Source organism: Ammospiza nelsoni, chromosome 13 (assembly GCF_027579445.1).
Source record: "Ammospiza nelsoni isolate bAmmNel1 chromosome 13, bAmmNel1.pri, whole genome shotgun sequence".
In the NCBI taxonomy this organism is placed as follows: Eukaryota; Metazoa; Chordata; class Aves; order Passeriformes; family Passerellidae; genus Ammospiza; species Ammospiza nelsoni.
The window spans coordinates 14,828,872-14,856,858 of NC_080645.1; the positions used below are offsets into that span (position 1 = coordinate 14,828,872).

Genomic DNA, 27,987 nt, shown 5'->3' on the forward strand with positions numbered 1-27,987 from the left:
CCCCACCTCCGGGGCTGGACTACAACCCCCGGCGTGCAGCGGGCAGGGCGGAGCCGCCGCCGCCGCGCCGCCGCCGCCGAGCTCAGCCGGGGCTGGGGCCGGGGCCGAAGGGAGCGGAGCAGGGCGCGTTCCCCGCCTGGTGAGTGGGGCCGGGATACGGACGGACCGGGGGGACACGCGGGGAGCTCAGTGACCGGCCAGGGCAGGAGCCTGTGCATCCCCTGCGAGCGCGGGCGGCTCCGTGTCACCGGCTCCGGGCCTTGCTGCTCCGGGCGGGGGGCGCCGCGGGTCTGTCGAGTCACCCTCGGTGCAGCGCCGGCTCTCGGGGTTTCTGGCTGCCTGAGTATGGCGGCTTTGCCTGCAGGGGAAGGCCACCCTTCAGCATCCTCCCCCAGGCCATGGGAGAAGCAGCGACCCCCTGCAGCATCCTCGGCCAGGTGGGAACTTCAGCCCCCGCGGACGCACCGGCCTGTCCCTCCACGGTCCTACCCACGCGGCACAGGGCGGCCCTTCCTCCCCTGCCCCAGAAATCTTTACAGAGGATTCATAGCTCAAGCACAGAGTTTAAATAGCCCAGAAGCAAGGAGTGAGGTGGGCAGGTAGAGTCTCTGTAGATGTCCTCTAGGAATTTCCAGATTTCCTTGAAAAGAGATTTCTCATGTTCATATAAAGTCCTGCAAAATCCTGCCAGGTTGTGAGGGTCGATCTCCTCCACCTTGGAGACACTGGGATGAGATTTGGACTTTCCACCCCCCAAGGGCTGTGATGCTGGAAACACCGTATCTTCAAATCCAAAAGCTTCTGAGACATCATCCATCTCCTGCTGATTGTCACCCTGGGGGTGCCCAGGAAGGGGCCAGTCCTGCTTTTCCTGTTGACACAGTATTTCTGCTGCACACAGGTCATTCCTGTTGAGCCCAGCCTTGCTCTTTACTCAGGAGCACGTGCTCAGCTCTGTCTTGCAGAGCTTGCAGAAATTAGGGCTGGAAATCAGGAAGTGAGCCAGGACATTGGGTCTTGTGTCCACAGAAAGGCGAGTCCTGCTGTAAAGCTGCAGCTCCTCAGCCCCACAGCCAGGGCTCAGTCCCCTATCCAAGAGCAGTTGTGTCCTCTCCTTGGATTTGAGGGACAAGAGGTGAGTTCTCCTGCTATATCTCTGCTGATGTGTGTGTGCTGTGACCCTCCAAGCTAAGACCCAGGGAACTCGGTTCCCCTGTGCCCCCACCTGATGCCCAGGTTGTCCCTTGTTAATATAATTGACTAACAATTAACAGTGCCATTCTTCATCCCCTTGTAGGAGTAGGGAAGTGTCTGACTCCCGTGTTGCTCCATTCCAGCCTGTTTGTTTGCTGCCCTTCCTGCCTGATGGAGCCAGTGCTGGCTGAGGACCCTCCTCGAGGTGCCTGGCTGAGCCTGCTGCAGGAGCACTAGTGGGACGTGGACAGTGGCGTGTGCCACCTGCGAAGGGACAATGGCTCAGGGCACTGGGAGCATCAACAGTGACTACAAGGATTGGGAATGGAGTGACGATGCTGGCGAACGGGCCAGGCTCCTGCAGAGCCCTAGTGTGGAGACGGTGCCCAAAAATTCAGAGAGCCAAGGAAATGGACTGGGGGCCACATCGGCTCTGGGAGCTGTCTTCATTGTGGTCAACGCTGCTCTTGGGGCTGGGCTGCTCAACTTCCCTGCTGCCTTCAGCATGGCTGGTGGCGTGGCTGCAGGCATCACCCTGCAGATGGTGAGTGGGGAAGGGACAGTCCCCCATCCCACCATGGGAGGGTGCATGGAGGGACATGTGGTGCCCCAGAAAGGGCTTGGGGAGGACCAGACTCCTAGGAAGAAGCTCTTTGGGTGAGGTGCACCCGAGATTCTCAGTGTTTTCAGGAGTGGTAGCCTGGGGTGGCTGAGGGAACCTCGCCATGTTGTTGGCTCAGTGTTCCCTCCCTGTCTCTCTCCCATCCCAGTGCATGCTGATCTTCATCATTGGAGGCTTGGTCATCCTGGCATACTGCTCACAGGCCAGCAACGAGCGCACCTACCAGGAGGTTGTGTGGGCTGTCTGTGGGAAGGTGCCTGGTGTGCTGTGCGAGGTGGCCATCGCTGTCTACACCTTTGGCACCTGCATCGCCTTCCTCATCATCATTGGAGACCAGCAGGACAAGAGTAAGTGCCTCCCATGGAGCAAATAATAACCAGTTGCTGTCCCTTCAGCTGGAAGGGTCACCCTGACCATCTTGGTTGTCCCTGCAGTCATTGCTGCTCTGGTGAAGGAGCCTGAGGAAGTTGGGAGCAGCCGCTGGTACACAGACCGCAAGTTCACCATCAGCATCACCGCCTTCCTGCTCATCCTGCCCCTCTCCATCCCCAAAGAGATTGGCTTCCAAAAATATGCCAGGTGGGTGGGAAGAGCCCTCTGGGGCTGGGAGTTGGGGTGAACCAGCCAGCACCCACCTAAGCACAGTTGCAGAGGACAGGGACTGGAAATGGTGTGGTTCTAGTGCCCTATCTGCCCACTCATCCTCTGCCTTCCCATGCCTCAGTTTCCCTATCTGGGAAGCAGAGGAGTGGCTGAGCACTGTGCAGCCATGTGTCATACTTCAGGGCTTGTGTCCCTCCCTTCTGCATGCTGGAGGAAGCAGGGAATGCTGCTTTCAACTACATTGTCTCCTATCTTTGTAGATGGCAATCCAGCAGAAAGGAGAGCCACTAAGTGTCCCTAGGCTGGGTGGTCTGCAGGCCAGCCCTGCTCCACCAAGAATCTTGGTGTGACCTGGCTGCTGGAGCTGCACCAGCAGGGGCACCAAGGAGTGTCAGTGCTTCAACACTTGCCTCTTTCTCCAGCCCAAAACCCAAGTCTGGCAGGTTTGCCACTCAGAGAAGGATGGGATAACCCCCAAATGCAACAGAATTGTGTTGGCATCTGCTTGGGGCACAGCAGGTGACGTTTCCTGGTATATTCCCATGGGAAGGGAAACAAAAAATGGGTCTGATAGGCAGGAGTGGGGTAGCCTGGGCTGTGCCAGAAGATGGGGACGGAGAGGCTGGGAGGAGACCCTCCATGAAGTGGGGAGGCAGAGCTCTGACAGCCTCCTGTCCCCTTTCACAGCTCCCTCAGTGTGATTGGCACATGGTATGTCACAGCAGTCATTATCATCAAGTACATCTGGCCTGACAAGGAGCTGGTGCCTGTGGAGATCCCCACCAGGTGAGGGCAAGAGACACAATGCTGTCAATGCCACCACAGCTCTGCAGAGCCAGGCAGGGCTGTGGGAGTGAGGGCTGCAAAGGCAGGGGATGAATCCTTCATCAGTCCCATCCCTGGTCCTGGAGACTCTGCATGTTGCTGCCAGAAGCTCCCAAATGGCTGCACCTCTGCGTGTTTCAGAGGAGCAGGTGGTGAAGAGGGGGAAAAGGACTTCTTAAAGGTCCCCATGGCTCCAACACAGATTTTGATAGCACTGATTGGTTTTTATCTCTGACATATCCAGGCCCTGGATTCCCTATGCCATGCTTGTGCTCACCCAGCAACAAGGGCTGTGTCTATATTTGGATAATTTTGGTTATTTCCTTAACCAGCACAACCACTGTGGCTTATTCCTTTCCTCACAGTGTATATTTTTGGATCCAGTGCAGGAATTTTATGGCAGAGCAAAGGTTAAACCAGTTTTTTTTGCACTGCCCATGCTGATACTTTCACTTTTGTGTGCTCAGGTTTGGCTGTTCCTCTCTCAGTGAAAGGCCCTGGTCTTCACAGAGTACCAGGTCCCAAGAAAACCTCATTCCATGCAATGGCATCATCCTGGGTGGGGGAATGCAGTAAGACAAAGACACTGAGCACTCCCAGCTCATCCTCCCCTGGTGCACTGGATGGGATCACAGGGGATTCTGGTCTGACTGATGGGTGTTTCTCTCCTTCCAGCCCCTCCACCTGGACAGCTGTCTTCAATGCCATGCCCACCATCTGCTTTGGGTTCCAGGTAAGGCCATGAGCTTGGCATTCCCCTTCCATCCTGTGGTTGCTTGGACGGCAGACTAAAACCCTGCCCGTGTGCTCACTGCCCAGCTTTGCAAGGAGACTGAAGCCTTTTTAACATCTCACCACCTCTGGGTGGAGATGGATCCATTTTACCCCAGCTAGGATGTACAGGGCATCCTGTCCCCCACCTCTTTCTTCTCCAGTGACAAACCTGAGGAATTACCATATCCCAACAAACACAGAATATCATGAGTAGGATTCCCCATGGTTCTGCCCATCACATATCCCCACTGTCTCTGTGTCCTGGCAGTGCCACGTGAGCAGCGTGCCCGTCTTTAACAGCATGAAGCAGCCACAGGTGAAGACCTGGGGGGCAGTGGTGACAGCAGCCATGGTGATTGCTCTGTTTGTCTACACAGGCACTGGTAAGTGAGGGGATACTGTGTGAGTGTAGCACAGTCCTTGGAGTGGCTGTGAGCTTCAGGGGACAGGGACCCTCTGGTCAGCAAGTGTCAGAGGGAGAAGGGAGGACAGTCCATTGAACACCTCTGCAATGTGCCCTGTGCCATATCCATCCTAGTTTGGTCCTTCAAACAGATGTTCAGGAGACTTGTCCCTGTCCCCTGCTGACTGCTCCCTTCCTGGCAGGCATCTGTGGCTTCCTAACCTTTGGAGCTGGTGTGGAGCAGGATGTCTTGATGTCCTACCCCTCCAATGACATCCCTGTTGCCCTCGCCCGGGCTTTCATCATCCTCTGTGTGCTGACATCCTACCCCATCCTGCACTTCTGTGGCAGGTGAGTGCTGGGAGAGATGGGGCTGGTGTGGGAAGGAGGAGCAGCACGAGGAACCCCCTCTGTCTTGGCTCTGTGCCCACAGGGCTGTCTTGGAGGGTCTCTGGCTGCGCTACACCGGGGTCACGGTGGAGGAGGACGTGGTTCGGGAGCGGAGGAGGCGCCTGCTTCAGACCATCAGCTGGTTCCTCCTGACACTGCTCCTGGCTCTTTTCATCCCTGACATTGGCAAGGTCATCTCTGTCATTGGGGGCTTGGCTGCCTGCTTCATCTTTGTCTTCCCAGGTAGGGATCTGGGATGCTCAGGGGCTGACAAAGGTCTCATGGCCTTGTGTCTCAGAGAGGGAGGAGCAGGATGGAAACACAGGAACCAGGAGATTTTTAGAGGAGGACAAAAGTGTGGTGAGAGGCCAGTCAGCAGCCCAGCTGTTTTGGCTGGATGTGGAGCTCTGTAACAGGGAGTGCAGCTCCCTGTTTTATAGGGTGTCTGTTCAGTCCCCAGTGGACAGTCCTCATCTCGTTCTAATTTGCCTCCCCTGCCTTTCAGGACTCTGTCTGATTCAAGCCAAGCTCTCTGAGATCCAAGAAACCAGGGCAATCAGGTAACTGAAATGTGCCTCCTCTCTCCCCCATTCCCCTGTGGATTTTGGGGTGAAGGACCCTTCTAAATATGCCCTGTCTTCCTGCATCTATAGCTGGTGGGCCCAGGTCTGCTATGGGGTGTTCATGGTCACCCTTGGAGCCTTCATCTTTGGACAGACCACTGCCAATGCCATTTTCGTGGATCTTACAGCCTGACTCCTCCAGGCTGGACTGCACTGCTGCTGCTGAGGGGATGGAGATTTCCCCTGGGACCAAAGGGAAGTGGGAAGAAAACATGTTGGTGTGTTGGGAAGATCCAAGAGAAACGTTGTGACTCGGGGCTTGGCTGAACAAGCCCTGTGGTGGTTTGTATCTCATTGTCTTAAGGCTGCAGTCAGACTTCTCTCAGCCCTGGCTCCCTGCTGAAGCCAGAGCAACACTACAAGGGGACCTGTCATCCAGGGCAAGCTCCTTCTGCCCCTGGAGTAGACATCCCTCCCTCAGACATCACTAAGGGGTCGTGGTTGGGGTTTGGAAAGCCATGCTGCTCTCATCTCTGTACCCTTGTGCTGGTGGAGCTCCTCTCCACAGCTAAAACTCCTTCTCCCAACTTTGGAGAGAGAAGCAGTGTTCTGCATAAAGGGAAATAGTAATCATGTTTATCAGACAGGGAGACATCCCACAGTCCTGTTCTGTGTCAATGTTTGGTTTGAACTCTGGTTTCCTGCTGGTCTCCTGCCTCTACTCTCACATCTCCCTCTGCCTGGGCTGCACTTTGTGTTACAAAGGGTTGCCTTCAGCCTGTTTGGGTTTTTTCTTTTGAGGATCAGAATGACCCTGGGGTAGGGACATGCCAGTGCAATGTTTTCCTTGCCAGGGGTTGTTCTCTCAGTAGAGAAGCTGCTATGACTGCATCAACCTACTGAAGACACTACAATACAGCAAAGCTCTTCTCCAGATTTACAATCCTGTTCTTCCAGGTGTCCAGGAAATGGGACTGGGCCAGGTTTTAAAGTATGCTTTTGGGATAAAGCAATCAGTATTAATTTGTTTTAGATTGTTCTCTTGGTCGTTTACACTCTCTATGGCTGGTGTTGCTCTGGGCTGTCCCTCTGTTGCCTGTCTGGATGATAGTTTCATTCCTGCTTTTTCTGGGTTGAGCAGTTCCCCCAGCTGCAGATTTGGTTGGGGGTGTTAAACCTCAACAGCAATGTTCTCTTGTTCTGTCTTTGAGTTTCTTTTTATGTTGTTTGGCTTCTAAAACCCTTGGGGAGGGAGGAATTCAGGGATAGCTGTTGATGCATCTGTGATGAGGGTTCAGCCCAGATTTGTGCAAAACCTGGCCCTGCACCTCCTGCATCTTCTGGAAGCAGCACAGGCTGTTGTGGTGGGAAGGAGAACCATGGCTTGTGCTCCTGCACTTCTCAACGTGGCTCTGTCCTGCTACAACCAGTGGCTGCAGGAGGGGTGACAGCACGTGGGTGCTTCCCATGTGGAAACATTTGTTATTTCCTAACACGGAGTGTAAATGGGGACCTCCCCATTGCTGCTTGGGACAGGGAGACCCAGGTGGAGAAGGAGGAAGAAAAGCCCTAAGCACAGCAGGAATGTTTGAGAGATGCTGTGAAGGCACACATCCCTCCTGCCTCTCCCAAGGGATCTCCAGCATCTGTGCCCTCATCTTTTGACAAACCCAGGCTCCACCAAACCCCCATTTGTATGGCACTGGCTGAGTGCTGAGCCCCTTTGCCAGGCTCCTGCCCGTGAGCAGGAGCTGGGACTCAGGGACCCTTTGGCATAAAGAAGATGGCCAGTTGTCCTGGATGTGGGGAGCACAGAGCCACCTCGTGTGGAGCCCAGCAGAGATGCTCAGCAGATGCCAATGCCAAAATGCCTTCCAGTATACCCACCCTGCAGGAAGATGAAAAGGTTTGGTACCTGGTGGGTCTGGTGGCTCTGGCTTTCCTGAAGGTGTTGAGGAGGTCCCTTGGCCGAAGTGGACGAGGACACAGTGTCTCATGTCACCTGAGAAACACCTGGGCTCCCTTGGTGCCCCTGTGGCTGAGGGCTGAGCGAGTCTGGAGGTGCTGTGGCCGTTCCTGTTTGCCTTACTGCTCCCCTGTTTACAAACACTGGCCTTTTAACATGTATTTTGTACATGCAGAAAGTGGAGGGAACTCAACTCAATAAAAGTGACATTGTGATGCGTGTGTCAGGCCAGCACGAGGTGATTTCTGTGGGAGATGCTCCTGGGTGGGATACTGGGATGAAGCCATATCCTGAAATGCCAGCCCAGCTCTCCGAGCTTTGGGATGGATGGTGTGGAGCTGGGAAATCCCACTGCCTTCCTCAGGCCCTCATTCTCCGGGGTATCTTCCCGCCCAGGGCCGGGGGAGGCTCTGTGGGCGCCGGTCCCGGTGTCGCTCCCCGGGGCCGGCAGGCGGATGTGGTGTGGCTGGGAAGGAACTGAAGGGAGTTTCCTCTCCGGGACTGAGGCCGGCCATCCGGGAGGGTGCAAATGGAGAGGGGATTTCCTTAGAAAGGAAAACCCGCGCCCAGAGCGTGCCGGGCCGGGCCAGGCGCTCTGAGGGACCCGCAGCCCCCATGTTGGGGGGGGCAGCGCCTGGGCCGTACCAAGGCAGCGCGGGGGAGGGGACGCCAATTCATGGGCCTGTACCACGGCGCTGCGCGGGGGGGAAACCGTTTCTGGGCTTGTACCACCTTCGGGGGGAGGAAACAGCGAGGCGAGGGGAACGGGGCGGGCCGCACCACTCAGGGAGGGGTAACCCCCCCCCCCCCCGCGTGACTCCGCGCGCCCTTTGGCACCGCCCGCCGCTTCCCCTTCCCGCCCCGCCCCCGCGCGACGCCCCTCGCTCATTGGCCGGCCTCGGCAGCTCGGGTTGGCCAGCAGCGCGCACGCGCAGACCGAGAGGAGTTCGGAACTCTGATTGGCTGAGAGAGTAGGAAGGCTTTCGGCCCCTCCCGGCCAATGGCGCGCGGCTCAGGCTCCGCGCGGAGGGCGGCAGGGTGCCCTCCCCCGAGGTCGCACGGCGCTGATTGGCCAGCTCTCACGCGGCCCCGCGCTCTGATTGGTCGAAGGCCCCTCCGCGGGGGCGCGGCAGCTCCGCGCGCATTCCGCCCCTCCGCTCCCCCCGCGCCCCCCCCGCGAGAGGACGGGGGAGGGGAAAGGCCGCGGCGCGAGCGCGCGACCCCATCCGCCATTTTGTATCGGAACGGCGGCGGCGCGAGAGAAGCGCGCGAGCGGCCCCGGCCCGGCCCTCACGACACCGCCGAGGTGGGAGCGGCGCCCGCCCGGCCCCGGGGAGGCGCTCTGGGTGGCTGTGGGGGCACTGCGAGCTTCGGGGGGGTGGGGGGAGATCTGTGGGGACGGGGCCGGAGGCAGCGGGACCGGGCCGGCTTGCGCTGGGGGCAGCGGGGCCGGCTGAGGCACCCGCCCGGCCGGGCCGCCCGCCGCGGTGTGCGAGAGGCGGCCGAGGGACCCGCGGCCCTCTCCCCCCGCACTCCGTCCTGCGGCCGCCCCTGAGGCACAGAGGGAACTCGGCGGGGTCCGGGTCGGAGCCGCGGGTGTTCCCTGTCCGGTGGCGGCGGCAGCGGCTGCGGCGGCGTCGCGAGGTGCGGGGGAACCGCCGGCTCTGGAGCTCAGCGCTCCCCCTGCGCTTGTGTAACGCCGGCGGTGACAGGTGGAGCTTTGAGCACTCCGGGCCGGGCCTGCCCCGGCCGGGCTCGGCGGCCTCCGTAGGAGACCGGTGTTGTTGTAACTTGCCCGCAGAAAGTACGGAAAAAGTGAGCTGTAGTAAATAATCCGGTGACATAACCTTCTTGCAGACCACAGGAGAGAAATCCTTCTCAGTGCTGTCCTCCAGTTAAGAAAACGCTGCCCAGTAAAATGGACTTGTGTAATTCTCAACTAGAAATAGCAACAGTTGGGTGTCTCAACAGATGCTGTATCAGTATAAGAGCTTCTTTACAATAGTTTCCTAACTTAGATTAGTACCATTTACTCCTTATACAGCAAGACCAATGAGTACTCATAGTTTAATTTCAACAAACCACAACCAGTTTGGACTGTATTTAGGACAGAAGTGAGATAATACTGAAAATACAACACTAATCTGTTGGTATATCATGTACTCAGATTATTTCTGAATCCCACTTGTTGCAAGGAAGCATGGCAACTACTCTCAGGAACTTTTTTAAAGCAGGTAACAAAACAGGTGTGACTCTGACAAGTCACTCTTAGTGTACCCAACTGATTCCTAAGGTAACTACTTTGGCATTGGCTAAAATTATGGGCAGGGTGAATCCAAGTGGAGTGACTCTTACAAACAGGAAACAAACTTAGTTGGTGGTAGACTGATCTCTCCTTTCCACCTTTGTTATTTTGATTCTTTCAGCCCTTTTGCTTATAAGTTCACTCTTAACTGTTGACGCTCTTGGCCTGGTGTCTCCAAGCCAAACTCAGCCACTTTGTTGCCTATCTGTATCTCCTTGGACAAATGCCTTACCCTCTTTATCCTATACAGTGTTCCTGGGTTTTTGATTTATGCTGAAATGGCCACTCTTGGTTTTTGATTTATGCTGAAATGGCCACTCTTGGTATTCAGCTGAGTAAGTGGAAGAGAAACTGTAGGAACATAACTTAGCAATAGAGGACAATAATATTTTGTGTCCCTGTGATGGGACGTAACTAAATCATGTTGGGAATTGTTATCACTGAGAATCATGGTTGAGGCCATCACTGTTTTAGCCAGTGAACAAGACTTCTCTCTTGTTCCATAAATATCCCCAATGTATTAATATTGCAGGTTTTTTTTACTTTTGAAATAGCATTTAGCTGTTCTAAAACACATTTTGGGTGGTAAAAAACCATGAAGCATTTAATAACAAGTCTCTCATTTTTTTCCCTTCAGCAGAAACTTTATTCTGGAGTTCTTGTCAGAAGGAGAACTGGGAAGTGAGAGTTTCTTGTTGTTTTGGGTTTTTTTTTTACAGTCCAGGTTGAGATGTGGAGATGCCTGAAGCAGCATGTCATGTTTGATGCATATCTCATGTATTTGAGGTAGATTCCAAACTGCAACTTCAATGACCTGAGTGTGTAGGAACAACTTAGGTGCTGAAAACTGAAGTTACTGTGTCTAATCATCTTTTGACTTCCAGTTTACTGGAATTGGGTGCAGCTTTCCAGTGTATGGAATGTTCAGGTGTCTTTTCTGTTTGTAAATACCTGAATTTGAAGTGGTCAAATGAATCGGGAGCTTATTTTCCTCCTAATGTGAATTTCACTCTGGGTTTTTCCTTGGTAGATTTCAAAGTGTTAGACATCCTGAAATGTAAAAACCACCGTTCTCCCTTGCATTGCTGCCAGCGTCAGCCTTCAGAGGGGTGTGCTGCCCTTCCATGTTTTGTATTTGGTCATGGGTTTGTTTAAAAAGAGGGTAAGGGACTGTTCTGGAGTGCAGGTTTAGCACTGCTCCCTTTAGCCTGTTTTATGTGATGTTTTGTGACAGGAGTTTAGAACCCAATCAGCAAACACATTGCTGCTTGTGTCACTTGATCTGTTTTATCCTCCACATGCAGCACATGTGCCCTGAAATCATACAACTCCTGAAATCCAGTGGCAGTAGTTACTTACTTCTGCAAAATGCTGAATAAAAGATCCAAAGTTAGCTTAAAGTAATTTTGAAATTACTTTCTTTGTAGGGGTGTTTCTGAATTCGTGGAAGACTTCAGGTTTGTCAACTTCACCATCAAAGCTTTGTTACTCTCTAGTGATTTCTGGTTATTAGGGAGTGTCTTTGGTCACACCTGATGGGTGGTTTCATATTGCCCACTCTGTTTTGTGATCTTTGGATTCTTGCCTGAAATTTTATTGCATTTATGTTTTAATCCAACAGAACTCTGCTCTTGAAAAAAGACCTACTGAAATATATGCCAATGTTTTTTGTTGATGGGCTGTTTCCCTTAGGAAGTGTTCAGGGTGTGTAATGCTGTAGAATTTGGTAAATATTTTTTATGTTGCACAATGTAAAATAGTAATATTGTAAGAGCTCCTGAGTCCCATGCTGGGTGTATTAATCCATTACTGTATAATAGGATCTGTGGCTGAAAGTAGATAATTTTGCCAGGTAATCTGAATTTTTTTATAAACTCCCTGTGGCTGAGGCCTGACTTGTGTGAACCTGGCAGGTTTGTCCCATGGACTGAAAGCTTCCTGAATTGTTGAGGCCAGTGTAGGGAGATTCATTCCCACTAAGGATATATGGATCTAAAAATAAAGTCTGCTTCACATAGCATTCATAGCTTCCTTAATCAGTGCTGTAGTAATTGAATTTTAGTCTTGCACTGAATGACCAAAGAGGTACCTGTGCAGTTCTGCTTTGCAGACGAGGCTCCCTTGGTTACTGTGTACTCTCCTGAGTTAGGTGCATCATTTGAACCTCTAAAGTGCTGTTAATATTGTGTCCAGGGGAGCTGTCAGGTTTGCTGTGTGCTGGGATACACACAGTGCAAACCATATGTTTAGAACATAAGTAGGAAGCTGTTTCCTCGGCTATTGTGTTCCTTGAGTCTCTGTGTTTGCTCAGGCTCTTCCTTGAGAGGCTTCCTTGAAAGAAAAAATCCATTTTGCCTTCAGCTTGGATTGTCCAGTGGCACTGCCAGATTTTGCAGTTGGAAGATGGCAAAGCTTGTTTTGCTGCTTTGCAATCAAAGCATTCCCTGCTTTTTTGGAAGACAAGAGATGCTAATAGGAGGGTGGGATGGTCAGTGTGTGGTATGGCAGCAGGGAGGCTTGAGCCCAGCTGGAGAATTGCAGTACTAAAACCCCTGAGTTTAGGTGGAGTAGGTGTGATTGCTGTGCTGTTTGTATTGATATGATGAAAAATGCCCACAGAAATGTGTTTTTTCTTCCTAGGGGCCTGAAAGGCAAACTCTGAAATTCTGTTACTGCCTTAAAAATTGGCCAAATTGAAGTTTTGTGTTGTGCCCTGTAGGCAGTTCAAACAGCCTGTGAGTTCTCCAGGCTGGTTGCTGTGAGCTGGTGCTGTGATGGGGCTGAATTCCCCTTGCTGACTGCTGCTTTTAGTAAATGCAAGTACTGTGCTGAGGTCTGTGTGCTTGATTCTTAACAAATGCTTTTCAAAAGCTTTATATTGGTCATGTATGTTAAACCCTTCCAGTAAGATTGTCTTGGAAGGCATGTACTTGCCAAACCCAGTGACATTTTCTAGGTTATTCCAAAAGGGGAATTTAAAGGTTATTTAAAAAAAAATTCAGATCCTGTACTACTGAGAAATCTTTTTAAACTTCTGTGCCAGTCCTCCCTTCTAGATGTTCCACAGTCAGTGGCCTTTTAAACCTTTATATATAAAGGTAATGAATTCTAGCTTGTCAGATGTACTAAAAAGAAATGGAAGTTTTCTGTAATTTTTCTCACTGCAGTTTTAGACATGCTCTGAAATTCTTTTAGATACCAACTGCCTTGTCATTGAAGAATACTTTCAGTATTACTGGTAGAAAATTTGTTCTTTGTGAGATGTAATCTTTATTGCTTAAGAAGGATCCTGCATGCCTTCATTGAGTAGTCTGGGTTTTTTTTGGCATACTGAAAGTCTGCAGGTCAGTTGATTTGACTTTTCTTACAAATAATTTACCCATATATTTGTGTAATATAATAATTTTTTTCGAATGACAGAATAATCTTAATTTCCTCTGGTAGGATTTGTTGCTCCTGATGTTTTGAAGTATAAGGTGTTGTTCTAAGTGTAAGCAAGTGAAAACCTTTGTATAAAGGGAGTTGGGAAGGAGAGTTCTGCTTGCACCCAGCACAGCCTGTTCACCTGCTGTGTGCTGCTGGGTGCAGGCAGAGGGAGGCCGGGCTGTGTGTGCTGCTGCTGGGTACAGGCAGAGGGAGGCCGGCAAGGGAGCTGTGCTGCTGCTGGGTGCAGGCAGAGGGAGGCCGGGCTGTGTGTGCTGCTGCTGGGTACAGGCAGAGGGAGGCCGGCATGGGAGCTGTGCTGCTGCTGGGTACAGGCAGAGGGAGGCCGGCATGGGAGCTGTGCTGCTGCAGGGACGCTCCCTGGGCTGCTGCCTCAGTTCTGCGTGCCAGGCCAGCACATCACCCCAGCCAGCCATTCCCATGATGAGGCACCAGTCGTGTGCTGCTGGTTTTCGCCATGGAGAGCCAAGACCACAAAGCAATAGTTTTTCTTCTGAAAAAGGGATCTTCAGACTCTTGGCATGAAGCCCGGTGACCTTTGTGTTTTGATCAGGTAGAGCTTCCAAGCAGTGACTCCAGCTTGATTCTACCTTTGGCAGTGCACAGTGCTGCTGCTCAGAGCAGCTTGGGGCTTCTTTTGAAGCTCCCCACACTGTTGGATATGCGGGACTTGCTTTGGGATGCAATTTTGTCACACTGGCAATCTGTAATTTAACAGATGAGATGTCAAGTGCCAAGTTTTGTGTTGTCATAGAAATTTATTAAGCTGGCAAGCTCTGCTGTTGTAGCTTGCTGGAAAAGCTGTTTCAGTATAAGCCAAATGTTAGGGTTAGTTTATTGCAGTTCTTTGTGCGTTGCTCATTCACAATTGCTTCTTTTGGTATACCAGGGTTGAGGCAGTACTGTGTGGATATACGGGGCAAAATATAGCAGAGATGGTAAAAGTGTGGTTTTTATATTAGTTTATGATGGATGCTTTGAATGATTCTGACCTCTGATTGTTGCTGTGTATCTAGTTCTTTATTCATCTCATTTTCTTCTTTCTCATGGTGCTGAAAATCATTCTTCTGATTGAGCTGTTTGCTAGCTCTTTCAGACTGCAAAATACAGAAACAAAAGTGGTTGGGCAGTATAAAAACAACAGAGCTTGTGTTGTGAAAACTTAATACTACTTCATTTTCCTTGTGAACATAGTTATGTGATGTTGCTACAGAACTTAAATCTAATTTAATACTGTTTTCCAGGTGCCATGTTTCAGAACAGACAAAGACAACTGAGAAAGAAGAGCTGAAGCAAGTAATACAGAAACAGATAAAGACTCACTGGGGGAAAAAAAATTGACCTGTCTCTGAGGTGACTAAAGGGGAATAATGGTGATTTTGCGCCGGGCTCGGCCGCCTGCTTCCGCCCCAACCAGCAATGAATCTTGACTCGCTCTCGCTGGCCTTGTCTCAAATCAGCTACCTGGTGGACAATTTAACCAAGAAAAACTACCGAGCCAGCCAGCAGGAAATACAGCATGTAAGTAAAGTGATGTGTGCTACAAAATAAACTTTGTGAAGAGAACTGGAGTTTCTCTTCTGGTTTGTATTTGTACTCTGCCGTGCTCTTGTATACGTTACTGTTTGCTGTTTTCTGTGGTGTTGGGAGCTGCAGGGTGTGTCTGATACTCCTGCTGGTTCATCTGCCAAGTCATGGAATACAGCTCAGAGCTGAGACCAGTATTAACTTTGTAGCTGAATATCAAGATTAACTGCTGCTCCTGAAGGGTGGCATGAAAAGCTTTCCTAACTTCCCCAGGTCAAATCTTTCCACTTTCAGCCATTCAATAGAACACTGATTGGGAAGGGGAGGAAGATGTATACATTCAGTGCTCAGATTTGTTGCACTAAAAGCCTGAGTATGTTGTAATTTACCTCTGAATGTTCTCTCCTCCCTTGATGGAAGTTTTTTTTCCTCTTGTCATTCAATGACTCATGGCTTGGTTGTGAAGCTGAGCTGACTGTCTTGGCCCTGGGTTTGCAGAAGGCAGGCAGAGTAACTGCATGTTGAGACCCAAATATCTGTGATTAGGGCAAGAATTCTGTTTTAACTGACCTTTGTAAAAATAGCACTGACTTGCAGGGTGGGCTGAAAAGCATTATCTGCAGAGCAGTGCTTAGGAGGAAGTGAATGCTACTGAGCTAGTTTTAGAAACTGGTTTAGTTCAGTTCCCAGCAGACAGCTGGGCCACTCAGTGTTGAGGGTTTTTCCTGCAGCAGGGCAATCCTGCAGCGATTTGAATCAGATTAGAAGGGCAGAGGGTTAAGCAGTGAGTTTCTGTAACATTTGATGTCTTTAAAAGTGCATTCATTGGTTATCTTGAGGTGAGAGGAGAGTGATTTCAGCAGTATTGGTTTTTCAAGTGTAAGATGGAATGAGTCTCTTGTAACTTTTGTAAGTTTCTCTGTTTTTGCAAGTTCAGTACTCGGGGGCTCATTTGGGATCATGCTGTCCTTTTGATCACTGTTGGTTTCAACAGATGGTTTTTGCAGCAAGGTGTGACTAAAGCATGACTTGGTTTGGGAGAAGATGTTGTGATCTGCCATTCACTTGGAGCACAGCTCTGTAAAACAGAATTGTTCCTTGCCCTTCAGCCAGGCCTCTTAGCTTCACTGTGGTGATCCTGGGACCTGGTCTGTGGAAATGGCTGAATTGTATATGGTTATAAAGCAGACCTAGAATTTCAAGACTAAATTCCTAAAATCTTAATCCCTTGTCTTTTTTTATTTTAAATTTTATTTTCCTGGAATTGCTTTACTTTTGTGGTTGCTGGTACAATATTTCTTTAGTTGAAGAGAATATATGTGCTGTAATTCTGTCTCATGGTTCACTGCTTGGGGTAAATTTTTGGCATGATTCACTCAATATTACAAAGTTTCCATCTAAACATGTAGAGTTGTGGAAATTCATACTTGGAGTTGTTCTTGTCTCAACTGACCAAAATGACACTTCTGTTTAAATATGTTATCAGTAGTCATTTAATATAGCTAATGCTTAAAGAAATGGAATGTATGTTTAAAAACCTCAGAAATATTTTATGCATTTGTCACACACAAATTCTAAACCATTACTTCCTCTGAAGTGAGTTTTTGTGGTCTCCTTAAGTGGTAAGGAGAGCCTGACTGGAGAGAGGGAAAGGGCTTTGTGGATGGGTTTATCTAGGAAAGCAGAAGGTTTTGGATGTAGAAAAACTGAGTTTTTTTTGTCTAATCCTGTATTTGCCCAAACACATTAACTGATAAATTCAAATACATGTGGCTCAGGCTTTATCCTAAATCACAGTCTGGTTGAGGTTGGAAGGGACCTGTGGAGGTCGTGTGGTCCAACCTCCTGCTCAGTCAGTCACTCAGAGTGGGTTTCCCAGAAATACCTCTGGGCAGTTTTTGGGTATCAACATGGATGGAGACTCTACAATCTTTCTGGGCAGCCCCTGTCAGTACTTGGTGACCCCTGCAGTAAAAATATAGTATTTGTGATCTGATTTTATGACTGTATGCACTGTCATGTAAATGTGTATCAAGGCTGCCAATACAAAAGTTTCTTTCAGCTCTTTCTTCAGGAAAACTGGCAATTCTCTTTACCCATTTCCTGGAAGAGCTTTTTTGGGAATGTAGTTAGAATTGAAATATGATACACTGCACTTTTAGCCTTGTCTTCCTTTTCTTCCTGTATGTTAAATTTTCAAATTATTGTCCTTTGGGAGATGCCTCAGTGCAAGGAAGCAATCTACTTCTGATGCAAGCAAGTTGTGTGGATGCCTTTAGTATTACAGTTTTCTTTGGCATCTGCTTACTTTGATGAATTCATCTTGGTCACACAGCACCAGGCAGCTTCTTAGGAAATTGATCCAGCTTTATGTCAGTCTTGTTACCACATCCAAATCTTTGTATTTGATTGTGATTGCCTGAACAACCTGCCTGTTTTCTGAAGCCTGAGCTGGGTAGTAGGATTTGCTGTTAATTCAGGTTTGCTGCCTTTTGCACCAGTCTGAGCATCTTCCTGATCCTGGGGTATGGCTGCCTTCAGAGGCCCAGCTGTCACCACAGCTGGGCTGTTTACTCTGGACTGACATACCACAGGCATGTATTTTATAGCCTCTGGTCAAGAAGCAGAGCTAGATTCAACTTGGAAGGTTTTTTTCCAGCAGAACAAAACTTGGCAGTCACTGGAATCAGCAGGCTCTGAGGGAAGGGGAAGCATAGTGTCAGATAACAGTAGAAAAATTGAGATGAAAACAGTCAAACATCAGAGCCTAAAGCAACCCTGTTTGTCTCTTTGCACAAAGAAGCTACTGGCAAACAAGGGCATTCATGACTGGTGAAGCAGTGGGCTTGGTGTAGGCAGGCAGATGAGAGGCAGAGCTGCAGGTTTTTCCTGGCACATTTGTGTCTCTCCTGCAGCTAGAAAAGGGAAAACAGTGGGGAAAATGTTGCTAGTAGATGAAGGTTGGATTTGTTATTAGCTGCTACTGTTTGGCCAAAGAGGCAGGCTGCTGTTGATTGGCTTCACATTTCTGACTGGATTCTATCAAAAGCAAATAATGCTGTCCACTTGGTTGGGGTGTAAAGGAAAGGAGCAAGTTCTGAAGCAGTCTGCAGCTATTTCAGACAACAAGCTGATGAACTGGTCTGTAGCTGAGTTAAACTTAAGGTAAATGGTAGGGGATGCAAACAAACATGTAACATTGTTAAGATTTAGTTATGAGTGATAGGTGTTGTAAGTCAGCAAATGCAGATCACCCATTGCACAGGTGCTGTCCCAAGGCTGTGTTCTTGCAGAGTTAGGCACTGGAGCTGTGGGAGAAAATGGGGAAAAGTGAGGCCATGGACTGTGTGGATTCTGGGCTGCTTTGATGGCAGAATCCTGAGGGGAACTTGAAAACCCCTTTTTACTTAGTTTTGTAAGAATACCACCCCTGAAATGTATGGCTTCTGTGTCAGTGATTGTGTCTAGATTCTTTGTTTATACTTCTTATTTGCAAATGGAGGTAATGATGTGGTTTCTAGGTTACTGATTAAAAGGAACATTTATAGCAGTTTTGTTGAAACTGTGGGTGATTTGACTACTAGCAGTACTGCTGTATCCATGGTGCTAGACCCAGATCTTGCTCTGTAATGACTGTTTGCTCTTTTTTTGATTCTTTTTTTCCAGATTGTGAATAGGCACGGTCCCGAGGCAGACAGGCATTTACTACGCTGTCTATTCTCGCACGTGGATTTCAGTGGCGATGGTAAAAGTAGTGGCAAAGATTTTCATCAGGTACAGTTTACACTAACATGTCTGTTTATTAATTTTGATTGTTAAAAATCTACTGTGGGATTTCATCCAGGTCAAGCACAAAGGCAGCTTAGAAGCAGTAGATTAAAATAAACTTATTTTCTGGTTAAATGGCCTTTCAACTGCAAGCACTTTTTGCCAATCCTCAAAATAATATCTGACATACAATCTCTTGCTCTGGAAAAAACCAGGTTGCATCAGTACAAATGCTACTTTTACCAGATGCAGTGCTCTACTTTGAAAGCCTTTCTGTGTATTTTAAGAGTTTGTCCAAATCCATTAACTGATATTTCTGGTGCTGACTGTGTCTATTGGCAGGGCTGTTTTCATCCTTAAGCAATTTTGCTGCAGACTTTTTAGCTCCTGACCATGAATCAAATACTCTTGGGTTGTCTATTGCAATGTGTGAGGATGTTTACAGAAAGCAAAACGTTGCACATATGATGGAGAATGTTTCATCACTTTGTCAGTCTTAAAAGCAAAGCAAACCTGAAGAAAGCTTGAATGAAAGGAAGTTAGTTGATGTTAGAGAGAATTTGGGCACTTACATAAGTATTTATCTTTTAGTTTTTCTGTACATAGTGCACATTAGTTTAATTTTATTGTCCTGGTACAAATCCTTCAAGTTATCTTGTTCTTTTCAGACTCAATTTCTGATCCAGGAGTGTGCGTCGCTGATTACAAAACCAAACTTTATCTCGACGCTGTCATACGCCATTGACAATCCCTTGCACTATCAGAAGGTTTGTATGCTTCTTGAAGGGGATCCCAGTGTCAGAAACTGCACTGAATTGGTCTCTAGAAAACCAACTAGTTTTCCCTTGTAGTAAATTTTTCAAAACCTGAGCTTGCCTAGTTGGTCTGGGGGTTTTTTTTGTTAAACTGAGTTAGTCAATCACTCAGAATGACTGCATACTTAATTTTAATCCTTCATCTAATGTGGGTACTTCATGGCTTGTTTATGGCACCAGAACCAAAATAAATCATCACTGCTTCTGTTTCTTTCAATATGAAAGCCATGATAGTGGTTAAATAGTGGGATATATGGAAGAAGCTTTTAGAGAAAATGTATCCAAAAGTGATTGGAAAGTTGTTTAGCCATAGAAGCTTTGTGTTAACCTGCAGCAGAATAGTTACTAATATTCCAAGCTTGCAAATAGACTTTAGATAGTCTGACATATTGCAAACAGGATTAATCCCAAAACAACTTTCATGTTATTCTTCTTACCTATTTCAGAGTCTAAAGCCTTCACCCCATTTATTTGCCCAATTGAGTAAAGTCATCAAATTAAGTAAAGTTCAAGAGGTAGGTGAACTTATTTAATTTTTTTTTTTTTTTTTTTTACTTTGCAAATTAGAAAGGATAAGATCCCCTTACTATAATGTTTGTTTTTGTTTGTAGGTGATTTTTGGTCTGGCTTTACTGAACTCTTTCAGCTCAGATCTGCGAGGTTTTGGTAAGTTTTCTAAAATGCTGCAGGCAGGGACAGCCTTTTTCAGCAGTGTGCTTTCTGGATGGGTAGATGTGTGCCTGCCTGACCTGACCTTGCAATTAGTGGTGCCATTGGGAGGGGCAGTAGTTGACAGTTGTCTTGTGTGAAGTTGAAGCACTTTCATGAATGACTTGCTTGATAATTAATCAAATTGGTGTATTGTGATATCTTAAATTGTAGTTGTCTGTTAATATTTGAGTTCTTAGGTATGAGATTTCTGTTTAAATCTGAACTGTTGTGGCCTATGGTAAACAAACTCATATTAAGAGAATGGTGCCTAGCTAAATGAATCTAATATTAAAACAGAATCCCAGGTTTTGACTTTAACCTCTTCTATTTCCAAAAGCTGCCCAGTTTATCAAACAGAAACTCCCGGATCTTTTGCGCTCTTACATTGACGCAGACGTCAGTGGAAACCAAGAAGGTGGCTTCCAAGATATTGCAATAGAGGTCCTGCACCTTCTCCTCTCCCATCTCCTCTTTGGGCAGAAGGGAGCCTTTGGGGTAGGACAGGAGCAGATTGACGCTTTCCTCAAAACATTACGTAGAGGTAAGTGGTGCTGATCAGGAAGCCTGACCAGATGCAGACTTTGAGATGAATTTTCATGACTTGCTGCCAGTGCAGAGTGCTGAAGTGATGGGGAGCTTGCTGACTTAGAACTTGATAAATTTTCGTAGTTCTAAACTGACAGGAGAGTACCACTGTTCTGTTTGCTTTCAATGAGCAGTAACGTGATCTGATGTTCTTGAAAAGTTTTGATGAATAAACATTAAGTAAGGGATATTCAAGTCTGTGTTTGCTTGTATGGCATGGTATTTGTGAATTTAACTAAAGCAGCTCAGTGCACTGTAGTTGAAAACCCTCTAACAGTGTAAGGAACAAATTTCAAACAGGTGCATTTAAGCATTGCCTTATTATATTAGATGCAGATCTATGAGGAAGCACTAGAACAGTGAGGGGAGGTACTTCTGACTTGAACTCTGGTTCATTTCCTGAAAGCTACCATTGTAGTCTGTTCCTTTCCAAAACCAGTGTTTGCTCTAAACCTATCACACTAGGGAGGATTTGGACTCAAGATGATAATTGAACTTAACCCACTCCTTTGTTCTGCACAGACCTAGAGGAAGCTACCATTTGTACAAGAGCAAAATAGTTGTTATAAGTTTTTAAATATAGCTTCTTAGTTCATATGTATTTTAATAAAGATCAGTGTATTAGCTTGTGTAATTCCTGACACTTTGCTTTGGGATGTTGAGCACTCTTCTTGGAACAGCCCTGGAGGGTATTGAGATGTTCTATGTCAATGGTGCTGTCTCAGGAAGGCCCCCCCCACAAGGTGGCTTTCCTGCTCCCCACTGTGAGCAGAACTCTGATCCACAGATATGATCCTCTCATTACTACTCTCTCTTAAACTTTGCCTGCCCGGAAGGAAAAAAATGAGTATTTACTCTTTCTATGTTCAAGTGCCTGGCTTAGTTTTGCTACAGTTCTTAGACTTGGTAGCAGATCCTTTGTTTCCTAATATTTCCTGTCTTGGAGGAGTGGCTTTTGCTGGACTGCTGTATTGTTTCCTGCCCTGTGCTTTTTTTGGATAACTGCTGTTAGTGACAATCCAGTTCTAAACTTACACCAGCACAGCTGCTGGCCTTTTGGGCAGCTGCAGAGCTGCTGTGAACCTGCACAAGCCTAGTTTAGTCTACATTCTTCTTCTCTAGGAATATCCCAGTGCCAGGAGAGAACTGAAAATGGGATGGAGGGATGCTGCATCCGTGCCCTCTTGATTTCTGCAGCAGCAGGCTAACTCTAGCACAGCAGTGGAATAATTTTGAATACTCTTTGGCATGCAGCTGATGTTTTGACACTTTGTTACTCTTGCTTTTTAGATTTTCCCCAGGAGCGTTGCCCTGTGGTGCTTGCACCACTTCTCTACCCTGAAAAACGGGACATTCTAATGGACAGGATCCTGCCTGATTCTGGAGGGATAGCCAAAACCATGATGGAGAGTTCTCTGGCAGATTTCATGCAGGAAGTTGGCTATGGCTTTTGTGCAAGGTTTGTAGGAAAATGAAATTTTCAAGCATGTCACTTTGGGTGGTGGTGGTTTTCTTTCTTGTTTCTTGAGGTAGAAGGTTAAGAGCACTTTAACTACTAAAATAAGTAGAATCTTACCAAGTATTATTTGAATTCTGATTGTATTTTGCTTCCTTCTAATGTGTATTACATGCCTGTAGACACTGTGTGGAATTTTGTCATGGTAAGAAGTGCTACGTAAAAGGATTCACATTGCTTGTGAAGGTTTCGTAAGAATTTTGACCATCACCCTTTCATAAGTGAAAATAAAAGTGTCTGGGTAGACATAAATTCCAGCTAAATCCCACTAGAGTATTGGAGGAACTTACTCTTGCAAAACTTAGCCCTCAGAATGAAGCTAATCTACTTTTTTTGGTAAGAAACATAAGGTAGAAATAAATTATTCTGTGTTTTAAGAGAAAGACTATTGATTACTTTGGGAAGGTGATGAAATCTTGAAGGTATTAATATGAGTTTCTGTTTAAACCAAGAAGAAAAAACACCATGTGTTGGAAGATACTGAATTATTTCCTTTGTTAACACATGCCTGTTAATAAAACAGTTTATATACTCATGCTATATAAATCTTCCTAGCCTAGTTATGAAGTATATACAAAATGGAAAAAAAAAAACTGCAAAAAAAGCCTTCAGTTCTGAAGTTGAAACTCAGGCATCTGCTCTTTGTTTTCTCTCTTTTCTGTTTGGAGGTTTTTGCTGGTGCCCTCTGTTCAGGGATGCCATGGTGTGTATCAGGCTGAAGGGCAAATGTTCACAGCCTACTTTTGAAGAGTGCATGTCAGCATTTTGAAATGTGCATTCTCAAAGCCTTTGTTTTGCTTTTAGATAGCAGAAAACTTGAGTCTCTGAAGCTCTGTATCACAGATCAGTAGTGGAAGTGCTTTTAAGCAAGAAGAGTGCTAAACCTACCCTGTGCTTTTGCTTTGACAGAGCATAGTCTGTGAAACATCTCTGTGACATCCCTGTCACTTCAGTACACCTGGCTTTGAACTGGAAACGTGGCACAGTGCATTTCATTGAAATAATTGCACAGATTGTCTAGAGTGTTTTCCTTCTTGATTGTCCTGGTTATGTTGGATCATTTGACTGATTGGGCTGAAGTCTTATGTTGTGCTGCAGTGAAACCTGCTTTCCTCTAAGATCTCTGTGTTTTGTTGCATCTTAGTGTTGAAGAATGTCGCAACATAATCATGCAGTTTGGTGTTCGGGAAGTCACGGCTGCCCAGGTTGCCAGGGTTTTGGGGATGATGGCTCGAACTCATTCAGGATTGACGGATGGTATTTCATTACAAGTGAGTGCCTATTCTCCTGGGGGTTGTAATTCAGCAGAAGGAGTTAAAGTGCTGGCCTCTAGGAATTTAACAATTGCTTGTATTATTCAATACTTGTGTTTCTGACTGTTCTGCTCTAAATGTTGTAACACTTGCATGAATGAAAGATCCTCAGAGTGTTAAATTGATGTCATTACTAGTCTGAACTTCTGTTTGTACCTTTCTAGTGCAGGGAGTTCCGTAGCCAGTGGGTGTTGAGACTGCTTTATTTTTTACTAGTGTTTGATTCAGTGTATTTGACTTGCAGTCTATTTCGGCTCCTGGCAGTGGGATTTGGAGTGATGGCAAAGATAAGAGTGATGGAAGCCAAGCCCATACCTGGAATGTGGAGGTGTTGATTGATGTTCTTAAAGAGCTGGTAAGTCTTGTGAGCATCTTGGTCTTTCATATGGATAAAGCAGGGCATATCTCACTATGATCATAAACCTTTTTAAGCTCCCCAGCAGCCCAAATAGCTTTGAATCTCTCTAGGTGCTTAAATGCTGGGGTTTTTTTCCCTCATGAACAAGAAAATTTTGAGGAATTCTGGAAATGGAAGCTACTTGAATGGATAGCTTGGGTGCAGTTTGAGATTCATTCCACACTGCTGCCATGTATTCCAGCATGTGTTCTCTAAGGCTTTTTGTGTTTCAGTGTATTTATGACAGTGGAAAGTTTTGTGCATCAGAGACCTTGTTTTGGAAAACTTCTTACTGTAGGTATTAGTGATGAAAATGCAAGGATCTTCATAGCTACTCATTCCAAAACTCTTCTTTATTACTTCTTAGGTATGATAGCACTATAGAAATAGGAAGGTTTTTTCCACTGCTTTATGAGCAGTAATTTTTGTAATGAACTCAGTTACACATGAGTACCATTTCCTTTGCTTGCCTTATATGGGATTTTTTCTGTATGTTCCCTATGCAGAAGTCACTGTTTTGTTTTTCTAAACCTTGGGCTATAAAATAGCTCTGTCTCTGGTGCTCATCTATCTCTGAAATGAGTGGTTTGTGTTCCATAATGGCCACAGTTTCCTCCAAGCTCCCTCATCAATATTGTTTCATGCTGTTCCTGAAAATACATTGTGTGCTTTACAAGGTCTTGGAGTTTACATTTTGCAAAAGGAGGAGCAAGTTCTGCTTGTCAGCAGATCAGACCCTTCTGGCTTTTATTGGAGGGTGTGGAAGCCTAGGAAAGGAGTAAGTTAATATGCTAAGAGAGGAGCCATATGTTTGGGGTGTTTAAAGAATTGTTAATTAAATGTTTGGAAGCACTGACAGCTACTGTAGTGCTGGGGAAGTGCAATCTCACAGGGTAGTTTAAATCATTAACTTGCATCAAATTCTCACAACTATATAAATACATCTCTTTTTGAAACAAAACCCTTGCTTTCAGCTAAAAGTTGGGTGGATGTTAAGCTGGGTACAATACTGATGAAGAGGGGCTCTTTCAGGACACTACTGAAGGTGGTAATGTGCAAAGCTCCCAATCCTTGTTTGTCTGGTTGCAGAACCCTAGCCTGGACTTCAAAGTAGTGACATATGAATTGGACCATCCAGGATTTCAGATTCGTGATAGCAAGGGCCTGCATATTGTAGTTTTTGGCATCCAGAGAGGGCTGGGCATGGAGGTTTTTCCAGTTAATGCCATATACAGACCTTGGAAGCATGCAGAGGGCCAGGTATGTTTACCAACATTTTTACTCTATCTGTAGAATATTTGCAAAATTCCTGAGTTTCTTGAATGATAAATGGAAATTAGTAGTGTGAATGTTTAGATAATCCTCATTTGAGACCTTGGCCTGTAAGGTGTATTACAGAAGTACCATGTATGATTGACTGCATTGTGTGTGACATGGTCACTTGCTGTGCACTGTGACCCTGCCTTTGGCCCCAGCAGAGTTCTGGGGTGTAGTGCAGCTGAGCATGGAACTGCTGCTGCATGGCAGTGCTCTGGAGTGCTTACCTGGTTACACTAAAAGGCCACAGTTCCTTGCAAACAAGTATCCTCAGCATGTGTACATCCATCATTCTCCAATTCTAGAAGTGTGAGGTTCAGCCTTGCTTAAAACACACAGTGAAGCTTGGCTCATCCCTGCTGCTTGGTTGATTTGGATCGTTCTCAAAATGTGGCACTTGATAAGTGGAAGCAACCCTGAAACTCTAATGTCTAAACTACTTCTGACATCTTTTGTTATTCCAGCTCTCCTTCATCCAACATTCCCTCATAAACCCTGACATCTTCTGTTTTGCTGACTACCCTTGCCATACTGTTGCCACAGACATCCTGAAAGCACCACCAGAGGATGACAATCGAGAAATTGCTACATGGTAATAAACCTGCTCTCAACTGCTTTTCATACATAGAGTAAGATTAATTGTCTGGTCAAAGGTGGTTTTATCTTCGTGCAGCCAGATTTATTGCTGTTGTGTACATACCAGTAGATCAAGCATTAGTATTTGTGACATGTTTGATTGGTGAAACTGTTCACAGTATCAAACTTCCCATGTACTTCCATAATACCTTGCTTTTGTTGGAGTCTTTGGCTTGTTTAAAGAGTGTCTGCTGATGTGTTTTGGCACATCCTGCTAGCTGAAAGGAGGGGATAGAGAGGGTGATTTTGAAACTTAAATCTGTCTTTCCCAGTATGATATTAGAGAAACTTGTATGAAAGAAGTCCTAAAATTTAATTAGTAAATGTATGTGGCTGTTGGTGAGTTACTGCATGAAGCTGACTGGTGTGACTTTAAGCTGACCTTTAGACCCCTTTATTGGGGCAGCCATGTAGCTTTCAGTACAGATGCTTGCTTCTTTTTCAATTATACCACCCAGAATAGCGAATGAAAGGATGAGGAATGCAAGTAAAAGGGCAATGATTGTTTGTCTGTAAAGCAGGCAAAACAAGTAGTGTCTCTTCACTAACTTCCACAAATGGGGACTCTAAGATGTTTTAAACAGTGTATTCCGTTGCTGGAGGTATGTGTCAAGTTCCATTATCCAAGTGACCCAGCTCAAGTTGAATTTCTTCAACATCAGCTTTCAGTTCCATCTCCTCCCTAACATAACTAGGAATTCCCAAGATCTTGAGTTATTTTTTATGGTTTCTTGCAGGCTTAATTGTACTTGATAAGAGCTGCGGTGTCAGGTTGTTTGCAGTGGGTGTCGCTTTTTATGTCCTTACAGTTGCTGCCATAAAATACTTGAATCCAGGATCCTGTAAACTTACTGCTTGCTAACTTTGTGGGGATTGTCTATTTGTTTTTTCTTCTCTTTTGTTAGGAAGAGCCTGGATTTGATTGAGTCTCTGTTACGACTGGCAGAAGTGGGGCAGTATGAGCAGGTGAAGCAGCTCTTCAGTTTTCCTATCAAGCATTGCCCAGATATGCTGGTATTGGCCTTACTGCAGATCAACACGTCCTGGCACACCTTGCGCCATGAACTCATCTCCACCCTCATGCCAATTTTCCTTGGCAACCATCCCAACTCAGCCATCATTTTGCACTATGCATGGCATGGACAGGTAAGGATTTTCACTGTAGTCTGTTCTTGTAACTTGAAAGCTTGTTAAATGGGTTGAACGCTTACAACAATGTTTGTATTGGTTTATGAACTGGTGAGTTTAAAACCCAAGGGGTAAATGATCCATGGTTTATGCAAAGTAATGGGATGCCTCTACCCTGACTTGAAACAAACTGTTATGGTTTGGTTTTCAATAATATTCACTGAGAAAATATTCCTGGAAAAGTACAGAGGCCCAAGTTAAGTTTGGCTTTTTACATCTTTAGCTTTAAACAAAGTTGACCACAGTTTTATTTTAAGAAAAAAGAAAAAAATGGAAAACCAAACAACCCAAAAGAAATTCCCAAATCCCTCACAACAGCATCACCTACCCTGCCCCCTCAACTCTCAACCTCACACATTTAAAGTGTAAAAACTTGAAGTAGTAAGAGGTGAGAAAGTTTAAACCAAAATAATCTCCTTTGTACTTGCCAAAAAGATGAAAGCTATTCTAGACACGAGGAAATTACCTGCTCCATAAGTTTTCAGAGTCTGGGTGTTTTCTGAAAACTTAGGACTGACTGCTGGGCTTTTTCAAGGAGAGCTTCCATATAGAGATATGGTAGCAGTGTATGCAAATCCCATACTTCTAATGGATGTTTTTTTTGGTGTGGCCTTCATCATTGTGTGCACTACTAGTTAAATGAAGAGAAATCATGTGAAGTTCAAAGTGGAGGAAGTCTCTGGGGTTGGAGAAAATCTATTAGCAAACATGTTTCCCTGTTCATCTAGAGTAGAGTTAATGGCAAGAAGCTTGACCTCTGAGGTCTTGCTGTGAATGTTTTATATTTTCTTGATGGAAGTCTCTAAATTGAAGGATGGGGGGTAGAGTAGATGTGAAGTGCTTTTTGCATGTGGTCTTGAAATGGCAGAAGAGGCAATTTTTCCACAGGGTAGGTCTGAAATCAGGGCACTGAATGATGATTGCCATGGGACATGGTGCCATTACATGACACTTTTCCTTTAAACAAAACCCTCTTGCTGCCATAAAAATGTTACTGGTGCTGTATTTTGAAATTGCCCCTTTATGAGCAATTATCTAGATACTGTGTTTTCCTTTTTAAAGGTGTGGTACTGAATTTTCACTTCAGGACATCCTGTCAGGCACAACATTTTGTAAATATTTGTG

General features: G+C 46.4%; 2 protein-coding genes across 8 annotated transcripts in view; both read left to right on the top strand.

Moving 5' to 3' along the window:
- The first annotated feature begins 107 nt into the window (after nt 1–107).
- SLC38A7 (solute carrier family 38 member 7) lies at nt 108–7,553 on the top strand. The gene is made up of 12 exons (XM_059481751.1): nt 108–139; nt 1,030–1,135; nt 1,338–1,738; nt 1,965–2,163; nt 2,251–2,395; nt 3,107–3,205; nt 3,920–3,977; nt 4,287–4,401; nt 4,625–4,772; nt 4,855–5,054; nt 5,317–5,371; nt 5,465–7,553. Exons 3-12 carry the CDS (start codon nt 1,472–1,474, stop codon nt 5,565–5,567), a joined length of 1,389 nt encoding a protein of 462 aa, XP_059337734.1. The 5' UTR covers nt 108–139; nt 1,030–1,135; nt 1,338–1,471; the 3' UTR covers nt 5,568–7,553.
- A 941-nt stretch (nt 7,554–8,494) lies between these two features.
- CNOT1 (CCR4-NOT transcription complex subunit 1) overlaps nt 8,495–27,987 on the top strand; it is a 56,622-nt gene continuing 37,129 nt past the window's right edge. For all 7 annotated transcript variants that reach the window (XM_059481242.1, XM_059481243.1, XM_059481246.1 and 4 more), the window contains exons 1-13: nt 8,495–8,646; nt 14,334–14,610; nt 18,283–18,390; nt 19,053–19,151; nt 19,646–19,714; nt 19,811–19,865; nt 20,248–20,451; nt 21,786–21,954; nt 23,156–23,282; nt 23,569–23,679; nt 24,811–24,981; nt 25,503–25,630; nt 26,580–26,820. In XM_059481242.1, coding sequence (XP_059337225.1) covers nt 14,509–14,610; nt 18,283–18,390; nt 19,053–19,151; nt 19,646–19,714; nt 19,811–19,865; nt 20,248–20,451; nt 21,786–21,954; nt 23,156–23,282; nt 23,569–23,679; nt 24,811–24,981; nt 25,503–25,630; nt 26,580–26,820 — 1,584 coding nt within the window. In that variant the 5' untranslated portion in view covers nt 8,495–8,646; nt 14,334–14,508. The remainder of the gene's footprint in view (nt 8,647–14,333; nt 14,611–18,282; nt 18,391–19,052; nt 19,152–19,645; nt 19,715–19,810; nt 19,866–20,247; nt 20,452–21,785; nt 21,955–23,155; nt 23,283–23,568; nt 23,680–24,810; nt 24,982–25,502; nt 25,631–26,579; nt 26,821–27,987) is intronic.

Coding starts and splice junctions, on each gene's coding strand:
- SLC38A7 (XM_059481751.1), top strand. CDS start 1,472: ATGGCTCAGGGCACTGGGAGCATCAACAGTGACTACAAGGATTGGGAA. Junction 2,396..3,106: donor GGCTTCCAAAAATATGCCAG/GTGGGTGGGAAG, acceptor CCCCTTTCACAG/CTCCCTCAGTGTGATTGGCA. Junction 4,773..4,854: donor ATCCTGCACTTCTGTGGCAG/GTGAGTGCTGGG, acceptor CTGTGCCCACAG/GGCTGTCTTGGAGGGTCTCT.